Raw genomic sequence first — 16,815 nt, forward strand, 5'->3', positions numbered from 1 at the left:
TGTATCATGCCATCGGCATGTCCTAACTTTTATCAGACAAAAATATAGCAACTTGCTCTGTGTATAGTCAGATTTATCTCTCAAACAGTGTGGGGAAAAAATAGAATCCTACTAAAGATGTAGTTACTAGATAGGTACTGTCTTAAAAAACCAAGACATTTTAAAGTAAAATTAAAATGTCTTTTACAAGTGGTGGATTTGCTCACTTATATAGGGCTTTTAATATAAAAGAAATTGCCCTTTCAACTGCTAACAATAAGTTATTTTCTCCGGTAGACCAAAACATTAAACTACAAGTAACAAACCCATGTAAGATGCAATCTGGGGATCATGAAGTGTTTGGGCTGTGAAAAATTGGGAACAAAAAACAAAGCTAAGGTATTATTCTCAAAGTGTTAATCCTTTTTGCCACCTACACACTAATGTTTGCACTAGCTTTATGTCTGCCCATCTGACATGATCTGGAGAGTGGTCTGTGCTGTAAGGTCAGGGATATTGGGTCCACACCCAAACAAAGCTATTCACTGTTTAAAAATCCAGTAGTTAATGTAGAGTGGACGTGCTGCAATATAAAACTGTTTCCTTTTAGCTGTTAGATATAACTTGCAATTGTAGTTGTCTGTTTAGACCAGTTTACTTATTTGGGCAAATCTGCTGCATGTCTAGATCCCTTTAGGGAAATAAAAAATTAAGCTTAGAGTTCTGTTTGACAATATGCTAGCTTCAGAAGAGTCTGTCTATATGAAAGAGCCTACCATCTATCCCATAATAAGTTGAGCATAGTCAGTAGAATTTATTGGACACATTCTGCACATAGCCAATTGGCGCATGTTTCCAGCCTGGCACTTTTTCTCATCTACACAAGGGACAAACAGATCTGTAGCTCCATTTGCCTTGTGACAGCTCAACATCTAGCCAAATAAACTATGTGAATGAGCCAAATTTTTGATGAATGTCAGCTAGATGCAAAGCCCTAGGTAAAGCTGTGCACTATGTGAGATCTAGCTCATTTTTAAGTTCTGCCTTCCAATAGTTTGATTTAGCATTCTGCCAAGAATTTACAGTTGCAATTTCACTGAGATTTTCAAAGACCAGTATCACTTCTTGGCTTACATAAAGGTAGATAATTGTCAATAATTGTGCATGGAATCAATATTTTAACTATCTAACATATTTTTTTTGGAAAGTACACATCTTCCATCAACTGCCATTTTAAGATGTTATATAAGTGGCTTAATGAAAGCATTGATTTTTTTTTTTTAAGCTTGTCCTGATGTAAGTTACCCAACGCATTATTTTCATTGCCGGTTTCTTTTTGGTTGCATATGCCTTTTTGTTAACGAGACAATATGTGAACTGCATGGAAAGATTGCTTGGATTTGGATCATTAGGTGGCTCAACAGTCAGGCCTTTGAGGTCCATTAAACTCCAAGAACAGAGTTCTTTAATATTCTCTCTTTGGAAAACATGACAAATTTCCTGTTGCCAAAGAGTATAATATGTTTGTTTGAAAACCAAAGGACATATCCTTATTTTGCATGCATGATTTTAGTGCATCCGAATAAATATATAGCCTTGGATTTCTGGAATGTCATAGGGCCTTCAACTAAACCATTGTGTAAATATCTAGCTAATTTGACAAGGATGGTGATACTGAAAACCACAGGGTAAACAAAAATCACAGCAGGCTAGGGCAGGTATTTATTTTAAAATCCCGCCCCCCCCAACCCTAGTATGGCATACTGATGCTTGTCTGAAGGGACCAACTGACTTGCAAATATAAGGAAACAGATAGTTCTGCATTTTGTATTTTAACTATGATGATACTATCCCCAGAACTACATATCCACCATCTGAAGATGTGGTGGTTAAAGCTGCTGTCAGACAATGATTATTATATATATTAATCTCCCCATGGATATAAAATGCTGGGTTAATTGTAATTAGGTTGTGACCATTTCATGTTGAATCCCTTTCTCCCCTTATGACTAGTGATCCCAGTGTTCTAGCCACACTGCAATTTGATCTTTCTCTAACTTTCCTATAAAAATCTGAGTAGCATTTGTCGCACAAGTGAATTACTGTGAAGACTCCATTATATTGCATTGACTCTGCTGACTGGATTTTAGCATAGGTGACTTACTTAAGCAGCCATAAGGAATAATACTTTATTCAAATATGAATCAAAGCTGATATTTTTGTTTGTTTTTTAAAAGGCAATTATAGCTCATGGCCCATTCCTGACTTTTATTCAGGTTATTTTTTGCGGATTATTTTCCCTGTGTTTTCATCTTTTAGTGGGTGTAGGTTAGGGATGTAAATACTGTTTAAAAAGTTAACCGTTTAAACTATTAAAATTATATTGTTTAATCGGTTAACCTATTAAACGGAGAGGCGCTGGGGTTGGCTGGTCGGCCCGGGGCTGGGGCCAAGATCAGCTGGTCCGGGACTGGGGCCACTCCAGCTGGCTGGCCCGGGGTTGGGGGTTAACGGTTAGCGTGGGTTAACCAGTAAGACTAATGCTTACTGGTTAACCATTTAATATTTTATATCCCCAGTGTAGGTGCTTTAAGTTTACCCTCATACCAATAGCAAGGGATAGGTGTCTTGAAAATAACTCGGACATTTTTTTTTTCTCTTGTTCTTTTCCCAACCACTGCAGATCTCTATAATCGCTCTTGTGTTTGTCTTAAGGAATGAAAGTGCTCCCAAGCCCAGCCCAACATGATGCCTCAGAACTGGGGTGGATGTTTAGCCTTTCTTTTCAACATAAACTTCAAACCGGAATGATTATAATGGAGTCCTACAGTGGGATAAACTGAGTTTCTCTTGCAGCATAGCATGTAAAGGGTGGTGGTTTTCTTTTGGAGGTCATGGAAGCCTGGTCTGTGTGTTAAGCAAAGGCATTGTGCTTTTCCCTCTCAACTCCATAGTCAGTTCTGTTTTCAAACTTATCACATAGGTAGCTCCTGTCTCCTTTTGGATGGATATTAGGACTTATCTTAGCCACTGTGTGGGTAGGGCCATGTGGGCAAAAAAGCCAGATTTGTATTTGGTAAGCTAGTATCGCTGCAGATTTGAGGCATGAATCAGCATTGGGTGTCATGGAATTTACAATCCTATAAATATGAACACCTGTCCATTTTTTTGCATACACTGTATGGGTAACATTACATAGGGTTGTCTGATTTTAGGGTCTTATTCAGCTAAAATGGGGGCAGTGAGGCAATAAGCCTGCAAAATCTACACACTTGGCATCTAATTCACCTAAATACAAAATTATACCTTGCAATTGTGGCTCAGACTTGCAAATAATTCATAAAGCTTTTTAAGCCTCTTCTAGAAAGCTGAACACGTCATGCCTATTTAAGCAGCATTTTACTAAATTAATGGAGCTTCTGGAACCACATTTTGCTAGTCAAATTAGTAACTCTAAGAAAATATGAGTCAAACTACACCAGCTGGGCAGCTCCTCTTCTAACTGTTTTTAGGAGAGAATCAAATGACTTCTTCTTCTCTATTCTATCAGTAAGGGATGGAGAAGAGGAGGAGGAGCAGGACACCAGAAATGGTCATCAGTATCCACTTTGAGAGAATTTCAGTTCCTGAATTGCAGTAAGGCAAGGCTTGCTGGAAGCCTCAGAAAGCTGCTGTGGTTCAGCACCCCCAGAGCCAAGTTTTTGCTAACTAGTCATTGATCAGGAGAAAGAATCAGTGAATTGCCATTTCAATGCAGGCAGATGGATCTAAATGAAGATTTAAATAAGTGTGTTACAGAAGAGAGGAATTTATAAAGTGGGTAATAGTAGGGTGAAAAGACAGCAAGTGAGAAAAATTGGGACCCTTTTTTCCCCAGGGGAAACGAGATAGTTGTGTATGTAAGACAGAGCCCCTAATATCAGGATGGTCCCGATAATATCAGGATGTCTGGTCACTCTCGCTAAGGGTATTGGCTTACCATTCAGCAGCCCTTTAAATGGAAGATACCTTGGTGTCTGAGAAACTTGAAAACACAGTAGCTCTAATTGCTGCTTCTATGTCAGGGCCAAACCTTTATGTATTTGATACCAAACTACAAATGTTGGACTGAAAAACACTGTACATATTATTTTGTAGGTATTTTGTATAGTCACAATTCCAGTATTTATGTAAGGTAGGACATTTGAGTACTTTCTAAAAAGAAATAAAATCCATCATGCATAATCAATTAAATATAACTGTTAATTCTGTTTGTAATACATATCTGATCCTGTGGATTCCAATCATGATTGTTCCTGTGTATGATGCAAACAGACGTGATTAAACATCCTAGTTTTTTACTTATTCTCGAAAAGAATAAAATTAATGTATAATGTTTTTATTATTCTAAGAAAAAAATAAAAAATTCCATCATGTAAATTTCTATCTGTGAATGTGGTTATTTAAATACATATGAAAACTTTCTTCAGTGATCCATGATTGTACCTTGGTAATGCAGCTGAAACTCCCAAACCCCAGGCATACTGGGGACGAGGAGGAAACAAACCAGCCTTTTTCTATTAGACAGTGTAAATCTCTCTCTGGGGAAGGTGGGGAACAGTGTATTCTGGTGAGTAGAGCAGCTAACAAGTCAGGACTTTTAGGGTATGTCTACAAAGGGATTTTAAAAAAACCATGGTGGCCCGGTCAGCTATCTCTGGCTCATGGGGCTTGGGTTTTGGGGCTGAAAAATTGCTTTGAAAACAAAATTGCTGGAGCCTGAACTCTCGGATCTGCAAGGGTTGATGGTCCCAGAGCTCAGGCTGGAGTCCGAGTCAAAATGTCTAAACAGCAAATTTTAGCTCCAGTGCTGATGGGGCTCAGGCAGAAGTCAGCCGACCTGGGCCAACTGCAGCCATGCTGCAGGTCTTTTATCCCTGTGTAGACATACCCTTAGGTTCTAAATGCTGTCTCTAGGAGTGGAGTGTGGTCTAATGTTTAGAGTCTGGGACGGGAAATTGGGCCATCCGAATGCAGTCTCATTTCTACTACTGAACTGCCTTGTAACCTTTGGCAAGTTGCTTAATCACCCTAGCAATTTTGCCCATCTGCAAAATAAGATTAATACATTTGTATCTCATTGGGGTGAGGGTTCGTGAGGCTTAATGTTTCAATGCTTCTGTTTGACAGTACTAATTTTTGTTATAATTGTATAATTAAGCTAAATTCCACTTTGACTGGTTTTTGTCATCTAATTTCTTAGTCTGTTATAACCATATATGGCTTTCTTCATCTGCTGTTTGTTCTTGAGAGTGCCTGTTTTCAGGTTCTAGGCACCATTGCGTCAGAATTTGTAATGCTTGTTCTTTCAGTGTGCTGCCTCCTAGTGTGCATTCTTTTCTTGATCTGTGACATTTATATGCTTTACTTCAGCTTTTGCATTATTTGGATTTCTTGATTTTGTTAATTTAATGTCTTTCTAACAGTGATGCCTTAGCTCATCAAAAGTTGCTCTAGCTCAACAGAAATTAGGATTTGATGCAAGAAATTATTGGTTAAATTTCTGTGCCTTTGTTTCATGCCAGAAGTCAGACTAGATGATCATAATGGTCCCTTCTGGTCTTAAAATCTAAAAATATTTAACGTTAATAAAAGATGGTGGCATTATAACTCTGGAATCTTAAGTCATCCTATTTATGGACAGAATATGTGCAATAAAAGCTGAATCAGATAGAGGCACTCTAATGTCAGAATGATGACCCAGATTATAAGGAATGTATCAGTACACCTGTCCTGGCTTCTCTTGACACTTGCAGTGAGACTACCAGTTGTGGTGTTTTTTTTCACTGTGGACACAAACACGTTTCCTGTAAATTTCCAATCCAGAATGAACAGGTAAGGCATCTTGTGTGCATTTAGCTGGTAAGATGGAGGTAATTAGAACCTCCTAGCTCATTACAGAGCCACAAGGAAAAACTTTGGCTTAAGTTGTTAAATAAAAATTCAATATTTTATATAAGAAATTTGGTTTAATAGAGGTTATTGAAAATCAGCAAAATTTTGTTTTGTGGGGACTTTACCCTTAATTTCTACTAGGGCTGTTTGATTAATCGCAGTTAACTCTCGCGATTAACTCAAAAAAATCGCAGTTTTAATTGCACTGTTAAACAGTAGAATACCAATTGAAATTTATTATATATTTTGGATGTTCTACATTTTCATATAGTATTCTGTGTTGTAATTGAAATAAAAGTGTATATTATTTATTATAAATATTTGCACTGTAAAATGATAAACAAAATAAATAGTATTTTTCAATTCACCTCATACAAGTACTGTAGTGCAATCTCTTTGTTGTGACAGTTCAATTTACAAATTTAGATTTTTTGTGTGTTACATAGCTGCACTCAAAAACAAAACTGTAAAACTTCAGAGCCTACAAGTCCACTCAGTCCTACTTCTTGTTCAGCCAATCGCTAAGACAAACAAGTTTGTTTACATTTCTGGGAGATAATGCTGCCCACTCCTTAATTACAGTGTAACCTGTACTTTTGTAGCCAGCATTGCTAGGTATTTATGTGCCAGATATGCTAAACATTTGTAGGCCCCTTCATGCTTCGACCACCATTCCAGAGGACATGCTTCCATGCTGATGATGCTCATTAAAAAAATGTGTTAATTAAATTTGTCACTGAACTCCTTGAGGGAGAATTGTATGTCCCCTGGTCTGTTTTACCCACATTCTGCCATATAGTCACGTTATAGTAGTCTGAGATGATGTCCCAGCACATGTTCATGTTAAGACCACTTTCACTGCAGATTTGACTAAGTGAAAAGAAGGTACCAACTGAGATTTCTAAAGATAGCTACAGCACTCAACCCAAGGTTTAAGAATCTAAAGTCCCTTCCAAAATCTGAGAGGGACAAGGTGTGGAGCATGCTTTCAGAAGTCTTAAAAGAGCAACACTCTGATGCAGAAACTACAGAACCTGAACCACCAAAGAAAATCAGCCTTCTGCTGGTGGTATCTAACTCAGATAATGAAAATGAACATGCGTCCATCTGCAGTGCTTTGGATTTGTTATCAAGCAGAACCCCTCATCAGCATGGACATGTCCCCTGGAATGGTGGTTGAAGCATGAAGGGACATATAAATCTATAGCACATCTGGCATGTAAATATATTGCAACACTGGCTACAACAGTGCTATGAGAACACCTATTTTCACTTTCATGTGACGTGGACAAGAAGCGGGCAGCATTATCTTCTGCAAATATAAAAAAACTTGTTTGAGTGATTGGCTGAACAAGAAATAGGACTGAGTGGACTTGTAGGCTCTAAAATTTGTTTTATTTTTTAATGTAGTTTTTTGTATATAATTCTACATTTCTAAATTCAACTTTCATGATAGAGATTGCAGTAGAGTAGTTATATTAGGTGAATTGAAAAATACTATTTTTGTTTTTGTACAGTGCAAATACTTGTAATAAAAAATATAAAGTGAGCACTGTATAACACAAACTACAAAATGTAATTCATATCAATATATTTGAAAAATGTAGAAATCAAAATATTTAAATAAATGGTATTCTATTAACAGAATTTTTTTAATTGCTTGACAGCCCTACTTTCTACTTCTAACATTCAAAACAAATAGCTGTGAAGTATAATCTATAGTGTCAGTTTTTTCAGAAAGAATTTAATGAACGAAAAGGTAAAAAGATGGAATGCAGAACAGGACTTTCATGCCCAGCGAGGTAGCTGAGAAGCGTCACTGTGTATGGGCAGGTACCAGGGGCAGTTTAATCAGTCGAATGACAATAGCAGGATCTGCAAAGGACTCACTAATGGCACTGCAAGAAGAGAGGCAGTGTGTCCAGTGCTTATGAAATAGGGGACAGGGATGCCGGACTGTTGCTTTTTCTGTGCTCTGCGTGGCCCAAGCCAAGGTTCCGTGCCTCAGTTTCCCCATTTGTAAAAGCGGGAGAGCGAGCCTTGCCTCAGCGGGGTGAGGCTGACCAGCAGCGCTGTGTGCAGCTGACAAGTGCTTGTACCAGACATAACAGCTGACGGAGTGGGGATTCACCCACGAAACCTCATGCTCCAATACCTCTGTTAGTCTACAAGGTGCCACAGGACTCTCTGCTGCTCAAACAGAACTGCGCCTCCTGGAGTCGCCTCCCGCCGGGACCCTTCGGTCTCCGCTCCCGGTAGGCCCCGCTGCCGCCGTAGGAAGTCGCCGGACCCCGCCTACGCGGGAGGCGGGGCCGCGCGCCGGACGTGAGGGCATCGCTCAGCCCCGCCGGGCCTAGAGGCTTCCTCGCCGCCGCGCGCCCGCCCCTCAGGCTGGCCGCACGCGCGCAGCCTAGGCTGACGGCCGGGCCCACTGCTCCACGGTCACGGCATTACGTCATCAGGATGCGCTGGGGAGCGGAAGTGACGCGTTTGTCCCGCGCTGGCTGGCGCTGCAGCCTCTCTCCTTAGTCTCCGGCGGCGGGCGGTGCTGGCGGTGAGTGCTGTGCTCGGCGCTTCCCCCGTGTGGGCCCTATGTTAGTAGCGGGGCTCGCTCTGGAGTGGGGCGCCGGGTGGGAGGAGGGTGTCGGGGGCCCAAGGACTGGTGGGGGCAGGGGGAGGCTTGGAGGCTCACGCCGGGGGCTTAATGTTGGGGTGGCTGAGGGGCGGGGGGAGTTAGAGATCGGGGACCGGTGAAGGGGGCGAGGCTGGATGGGAGCAGTGAGGTAGAGGAGCTTGGGGAACTGGTGAGGGGGGTGAGGCTGATGGCGGCAGGGGTGAGCCGGTGAGTGAGACAGTTGGGAGAATGAGGGGATAGGCTGAGAGTGCTGCGTTGTGGGGTAAATCTGCACAGGAGTGTGGGAGAGACGGGGGACCCTGGTGTCGCACTCAGAATTTATCAAGCCATGTCCCTGTGTATTAGGAAATTGCTTGGGAAGTTCCCAGACGCCTCCAAGCAGGGGTATCTGAAACAGCTGTGGTTGCTTTGTGGCTCTTAATCCTGACTGGCTGGGAGTCCAGGGTCCAGCAGAACTTAATAAAACACACCTGGGAGTATCCTGCCACTGAAGAAGTGAGGCCAGGAGGATTCAGATGGCAATAGGGCTTGCATTGCCTACACACTGTTGTTTCTTGTGTGTGAATTTAGTGTGCTACACATAGTACATAGTGAGGCACTTTTCATGCGTAGTATAAAATCATTCTTTTCAAGAAAGGCAATAAATGGCAGGAGGGCAGCATGCATGGAAGGCCAAGCACTGAGGCTGTATTTATATGGGAAAGTCTTTTGGTATAACCTAAGGTATGAATTTAAATAGCTATAGTCATATGGCTATGACCTCCTATGTGGACACGCTTATTCCAGCTTCTTTGGTATAGCTTAAACTCCTTCCCCAGTGACAAGCTAAACCAAAACAGACACGCTTATATTGAAATAAGGGGGTCCATGTGGAGTAATAGATGTGTTACAACCAGTAACATTTTCCTATGTAGGCAAGGCCTGAAGCAGCACAGCCCGCAAGAGAATCATAGCATGAACTGCTTGTAATGTTGTTTCCACTACCCTTTTACAAAGGAGGAAAAAATTGTCCTTGTTCCTTACCACCTCTGCAAAGTCATTATATACAGTATAAATAATTTCTTCCCAAGCAACCTGCAGAGGCCTCTCTTCTTTCTTTTTCTTGGAAGCCCTTGCTGCCTTACTTCAAAATGACCCAAATTTGAAAAGTATTTGAGTATAGTACAGTTTAATAAACAACATGCTAAACCAGGAAGTCTTCATTCAGAGTCTCATTTTTGTCTGTGACCCATTCAGATTAATTGTGGGTCGGATAACAGAGCCTGAGGGGGTATAATATACCAGGATTCCTAACAAGGGCTATTTGAAGAGGCAGAAAATATTTTGACATTTTCTAGCTTCATCTGGTCTATTTTCACACACCCCTCTTGGGGGAAAAATATTTTGTGCATGTTCTGTGGTGACAGACATGGATGCAAAAACGTGCACTGCTTTGCAACAAATTCCCAGAAGGCTCACTTCTGAATTTTTGTGACTATTTCGGTCACTTCTACTAGTGGGACTTTACATATGAAACTAGCTTTTAGCCATGTGTGCCTCTGAAAATTGAAATACACATTTGAAACTATGTAAAGGTGTGCCTATACTGTGATTGAATCATTTTTAAAGTGAGCCATGTTTAGCTGAAGACCACCTGCCTACGAGGGTTTGCCCATGGTTATAAAATGTTTTTTTTTTAAATTTGTACTGTGGTTGCTGTCCTTACTAATTACTTTAATACATTTTAAAAGTTGTGATACAAACAGGATCTTGTTCACTTAGTAACTGAGGATTAATATATGCAGCCAATGAGACTACTATGAAGTAGGAATAAAAACAGGTTGAAAAGGACCAAGACTTGTTGCTACTGTTTGATGGCTATTATGTTACCTAAATGAAATTGATTAGTGGGTCTTAGTCCAGCTCTTTGTAGAGATGTGCCCACTGCTGATACTGACATATTTGTTGACAGTCTCAGCAAAGAGGCAAAACATTTAATGGGACTGAAGAGACAGAATTATTCTTTTAATTAAAATATATGTTTTCTGGTCAAACCAAGGCATGTAATTGCGGGATGTCCTTGCTATGTCTGTAGTGTTGGATGAATAAAAAACTAGAGTTATCAGTCTAGCCTTATTCACTACCATCAAATTCATTTTGAAAAAGGCAGAAAGAGCAGAGTTTTTTGCCAATCGAAAATGTGGCATATGAACTGCAGTGGAAGGACTGTGCTGGTGACAGAGCAGCAGCAGCTCGAGCACAGATGGGGTTCAAAGCCTTTGTAAATAATCGTAGAATCCCAGAAAATTACCTTTTCCCACAGCCTCACAGTGCTAAGGTAATAAACCATAAGACTAGCATGTTTAGGTGTCTTTGGATCATCATGACTGGCAAGATATGAGGCACTATTGCAGAAGTTGCACTGATTTAACTTAAGTTGGTTTTTAAACCAATTTAATTAAACTGTTGTACAAATGGGGTGAATACTCTGATTTTAAACCAAGCTTATTTTGGTGTAGCTTAAGTCAAATGCTAACTAACTTCCCTTTACATAAAGTTCTGTGAAACTTGACACATCACATCATAATTTTTAAATGTTTATTTGTATATTGAAAGTTCATTTAAAACTTACCTAAAACATTGATGTAACCAATAGCATTGAATATATTATATTTCAAATACATCTACCTCCATTAATGTGGTGTTCTGTTTCAGTTCGTTCTGACTCAAATGGGTGATGAAAAGGATTCTTGGAAAGTGAAAACTTTAGATGAAATTCTTCAGGAAAAAAAACGAAGGAAGGAGCAAGAAGAGAAGGCAGAGATAAAACGCATTAAAAATGTAAGCTGTCTTTTTGTAAATAAATAGTTCTAATTAAAGTGAGGAGGTTTAATTTTTTTCCCGTCATTTTTCCATTAGAACAAGGCTTCCTCTATCACTATCAATGAAGTTCTTTTGTACTTCCATATTTAACAGGTGAGCACTATCTCTAAGTGTCAAAGCTTACCAAAATGTTGTGTTTTGTTAAAACCTGATTGGTAACACACTAGATCTTTTACTTTGCTTCACAGTTGTTGAAAAGTCTGAGAAATCAGCCTGGTTAATTGGAAGCTTTACTTGCAGTATAATTAGACTATTTTGGCCTTTTTGAAATTTTATAGTGCTCCTGTTTTTAAAACTGTTCCTGATTGCAACAGAAAAAATGTTGGGCCCATTTTGTCAAATGATTAAATTTTTTTTGCCCCAAATAATTTTTGCTTATTCTAATTAAAAAGGTGTTGTTATAGATGTCATTATCACTTGTTTGTATTATTTGTTGAAAGGTTTTGTCTTTAAAAAACTACCATAAATCAGCATAGTTTTTGCAGGTTAGTTTTACTCAAGTAGACTGAATTGATATTGCTTCAGATATTACAACATATTAACTGCATTTGACTGTGTGATAGCTATAATTAAAGTCTGTACATTTCATAAACCACTGATTTTGTTGAGTGTCCTATAGATCATTTTGGCTTTACTGCCAGCAGTGGAGTTAAACATCAGTTTAAAAAAATATAGCTCACTGCAAGAGAAATTAACTACAATTTGTTTTTATCCTTCCTTCCCCCTTCACCATAGTCTGATGATCGGGATTCAAAACGGGATTCCCTTGAAGAGGGGGAGCTGAGAGATCACCGTATGGAGATAACAATCAGGAATTCACCTTACAGGAGAGAAGATTCTATGGAAGATAGGTAAGAATAGAGGAAGATAATGCTTCTGGATGTATACGTTGCCTTAGAAGCAATAAAATCCAAATGTTCTCTGTGTGTTGTGATTAAGGCAGGTCTGCTGGGTTCTTTTTGATACTTACCTTGAGTCCCTGAGATTTGTATATCTTAGTTTGCCCATCTATTAAAAGCAATTTAATAATACCTCCCTACCTCACAAGAGGTTATGAGGGAGTATTAATTTTGGTAGCATGCTCCAAACTCTTCAGATGAAAGGTGCTATGGAAGTGCTAAATATTATTAGATTAAATACTTATTCCTTCTCACAAAGGGTGGAAAAGGAGCAACAATTCATACTCACTTATTCTAAATTACCTATTACTTTCCTGTGCTTATTCATATAAATTGCATTTTAGAGGAGAGGAGGATGATTCCTTGGCTATCAAACCACCACAGCAAATGTCACGGAAGGAAAAAGCACATCACAGGAAAGATGAGAAGAGGAAAGAGAAACGTAGACATCGTAGTCATTCAGCAGAAGGAGGTATTGTAGCTGTTGTTTAACATTTATATTGCACTAGCTTTTTGAGGTCAAGCTGATTGGGGCACATTGTGCAAGGCACTGTACAATCATAGTAAATGTCAGTTGCTTGCCCCCAAAGAGTTAGAGAAGACATAACAAGTGCATGAGATTAGGGAGCTGGGGTGGAGGAAATGGAGTAAAACATTCTGAAAAAGAAATGTGAAATTCATAGGAATTCTTGTTCAATAGTTTTATGTCTGACTCCTTCATTTCTTCTGTTACATTTAATCCAGTTAAGGGGTTTGTGTGTGTATGTTTGGTTCCCCACTCACCCTGGAGGAGGGAAACCACTTTGTGACAGGGACCTTTAGTCTGATCCTGCTGCCTTTGAAGTCCAGTTTAAAACTTCCAAGGACTCCAGTGGTGCAGGATTGAGCCCTTTGCCTTTATACCTATCCATAAAGCTCCTAACATGCTGTTGCTATAAAGTAATACATAATAATAAACCTTGCTTTTCTGTTATTGGTAAACTTTATATTTTTAACATTGAGTATGATACATGCAAGTTTTTATTATCATTTAATTTTATTTACAACACAGTTCTAGGTCAGGATTTTGCTAGTACATTACTAGGACCAGAACCACAAAGCCCTTAAAATTAGTGCTTTACTCTACCCTGGTTTTTTCTTTTGCTTTTAAAGAATAGGAACATCTTGACTATAACAATCTAGCATTTATTTTTATCTTTATTATTAGGGAAGCATGCCAGGGTAAAAGAGAAGGAACGTGAGCATGAACGTAGGAAAAGACATCGAGAAGAGCAGGATAAGGCTCGACGTGAATGGGAAAGGCAGAAGAGGAGGGAAATGGCTAGGGAGCATTCCAGGAGGGAGAGGTAAAAAACCAAACCTTAATCTGCAACACCCAAAGAAATTCAGTTAGATCAGTGTCATTACCCCAGTGAACATGTGGTGTAATAAGAGGCTGGGATCTCACCTGCATATAAGCACCTTTTGAAGCGGTTTCATTACCGGATATCTTTTTAACTCTAAAGACTCTATTTGCTGCTGTTGTGCCGTAATGAGTAATTGGTGAACAAGTCAGTTCTGTAGAATACAGTGGGCTTCCAAGGCTCATTTTTAAAAATCAGCGTTTTAAGCCTACTTATTTTTTATTTAAATTCCGACAGACCGCAGAACCTTATTTTAAGGTGGTCCCAACACTCTGTGCCAACTGATAAAGAAAGGCAGACTAGAGCAAATCTGTTTTAAAAGATTGTCTGCTTCTGTAAAGGACTGCTTGTGCTATTGGCAAATACACGATATCACAATTTTGTTGCTAGCTGGCACTGAAATTGAATAACTTAGTAGTCTATTATTGAATAGTAACAGCTTTAGATTACAAAAACAAAAGCCCAGACTTCAATTATATAAAATAGGCAAATGAATGTTTCCAGGGATCGTCTAGAGCAGCTTGAGCGAAAACGAGAACGGGAGAGAAAAATGCGAGAGCAACAAAAAGAGCAAAGGGAACTAAAAGAACGGGAAAGGCGAGCTGAAGAAAGGCGCAAGGAACGGGAGGCCAGACGAGAAGGTAACTAGCTCAGTGTAAACAGTAAAAGGGGGTGTTAAATGGAACAACAGTGGAATTTAGATAAAACAAACATCTCTTTTATATAGGCCAATGCCAGGGTTTTATTTAAAAAAAGAGAGAGTGAGTGAGTGTCTGGCTTCTTTATTAGTCATGAACAAGAGGACAAAATCACACATGGGGATAAAGAATGCAAGGTCTTTGATCTTGTATAGCTTGTTCTGTACTGTGGAACTCAGACCTATTGGTATTGAAGCAGGCCATTAGTCAGTTTTCAGTAGACACTGTATCCTTACCTGTTCTTTATTTACGTACAAGATAAACTTTTTACTGGTCATTGATTTCTACTTACAGTTGTCAAACTGGACCTGAAATGTTTCCAGTTTGCCGAATATTTTACATCATACATTTAGGTGACAATTGATTAAAATGAAGGATTACGTGTTTTTTGATTTGTGCCTGGATTGAGGCACCAGAGAAAATAAGGACACTCCCCATTTGCGTTTTATGTTGGATGCCAGTATTACCTTACTGTGACTCTTGTTTTGTAATCAGTTCTCATGCTGTTAGTCTCTCATTTGCACTTTGTACTAAGCTAAGGGAGATGGTAGCCTTTTAAGAATCTTGATCTGCCAAAAGACAAAATGTTTAAGAACTTGAGGAAATTAAAGAACATGGTATGGAACTTTCTGCTGCCAATGTGAGAAAGAATGGTTAGCTTAGTGTGCACACAAATGTGGGCTATTGCAGCATTGTTAACGGCATAGAATAAGCATTTTAATAGAGGTTTGCATTTTAATAACTTTTCCAATGTCCCTCTATTTGGTGCTTCTGAAAGTGAACCAGGAAAATTGCAGTGAGACGTTATGCAAGTGTCCCTTACATGCATCTTTGCTGCATCTCAGTCCTCAGCTGCAGCACCCTTGCTGTTTCAGTCCTGGACCATTCTTAGGCAGACTGCCATGTATGCCAAATTGTGTGGTAGCTGTATGATGAGAGGCATTGTGGTATAGTGGATAGAGCACTAGACTTGAGTTTGAGAGAACCTGAATTCTGTTCCTGGGTCTGCTACTAGTCTGCTAGCTGATCTTGGAAAAGTCACTTCATCTCTATACTGCAGTTTCCCAACCTGTAAAATGAGGATAATGACATTACCTGCTTTGACATCTGCATGCTTCAGATATACTTAAAAGGGTATTGTCAGATAGTTTCTCTCTTTAGGTTTTTATACTGTGCCCACCACTGTGATACCGGAGAGTCTTCGAATTAATAGAAATGTTTTTGAGATTTTGAAAAAAATCAGAAACTTTTTTTAAGCATTCCCTTAAACTTCATGAGAAAAAGTAAATGAAATTTGCTATACACAGATTAGTGTAGCTTAAATGTTTACATTGAATATTCAATTTCAATAATATAAAGTGCTCTAGTAACTAAAGTTAGGAATTGCCTAGACAGTATGGCAACTATGGCATTAAAATACCTATATAGATTCCACTATGGTGGTCAAAGATTGATCTACCTAAAGCCATCTCTCTAGAGGTTGCAGCTGATAGACTGTGCTTTTTATGTTTCTTATGAGGCTTCTGTATGAAATAATATATTAAATTCATGTGGCACCTTCTGTCCCCAAGTTCCCACACACTCTTTATAAACTTAAACAATGCACAGGGATCACTTCATCCGCCTCTAAAACATAGCAACCCCTGGGGTGAAATGTGGCAGCTTTTGAACAGCTCAGAGCAATTCAGGACAAGAAGTGAAGAGGATATATTCATAGTCACTTGAAACTTCAGTAAAAGCAGCAAAGAGTCTTGTGGCACCTTATAGACTAACAGATGTTTGGGAGCATCCGACGAAGTGGGTATTCACCCACAAAAGCTCATGCTCCCAAACGTCTGTTAGTCTATAAGGTGCCACAAGACTCTTTGCTACTTTTACAGATCCAGACTAACACAGCTCCCCCTCTGATACTTGAAACTTCAGGGGGAATGTGTACAGGAAGAATGTAGTTACAGAAAGGAGTTTGGCCAAATCAATGTAAAAACAGGTTATAAGAATGTGGGAATCAACATATAAACCTTTTTACTGAAAAGTGAAAAAATTAGTACAGTTTTGCAAATATTGGTGTATGACTGTCATAGAAAGGCAATGGAAGGGAAAATACTCTATCTTTCATTACTCTCTTTGGAAGGCTATTCTATAGTCCTGTAGGTCTCACTTTCTGAATTTTTTTTCCAAATATTTGGCCTAAAATATTTCTTAATTTCATCCCTGTTACTCCTTACTTGTACTATCTTTCATCATGCTAAACAATTCCTTTTTCTTCTTGATATTTACACCATTCGAGTATTCATTGACAATTATCCTGTCTTCCAACTTAGTCATTGCTTAGCCATTTTCACCTTATTTAGTGTTTGATGTTTCCTCATGAATCAATCCCTCCTGCCTCTTAACTTTTTAATTCT

At 39.2% G+C, this 16,815-nt stretch overlaps 1 protein-coding gene across 7 annotated transcripts in view; it reads left to right on the top strand.

Moving 5' to 3' along the window:
• The window catches only part of LOC120387844 (cyclin-dependent kinase 11B), a 37,433-nt gene that overhangs the window by 676 nt on the left and 19,942 nt on the right, over positions 1-16,815 (top strand). For 2 of the 7 annotated variants that reach the window (XM_039509078.1, XM_039509083.1), the window contains exons 2-6: positions 11,243-11,368; positions 12,146-12,261; positions 12,654-12,781; positions 13,517-13,655; positions 14,217-14,353. In XM_039509078.1, coding sequence (XP_039365012.1) covers positions 11,258-11,368; positions 12,146-12,261; positions 12,654-12,781; positions 13,517-13,655; positions 14,217-14,353 — 631 coding nt within the window. In that variant the 5' untranslated portion in view covers positions 11,243-11,257. The other 5 variants (XM_039509079.1, XM_039509082.1, XM_039509080.1 and 2 more) reach the window with 5 other exon arrangements.

This window comes from Mauremys reevesii, linkage group 21 (genome assembly GCF_016161935.1).
Source record: "Mauremys reevesii isolate NIE-2019 linkage group 21, ASM1616193v1, whole genome shotgun sequence".
Classification (NCBI taxonomy): Eukaryota; Metazoa; Chordata; order Testudines; family Geoemydidae; genus Mauremys; species Mauremys reevesii.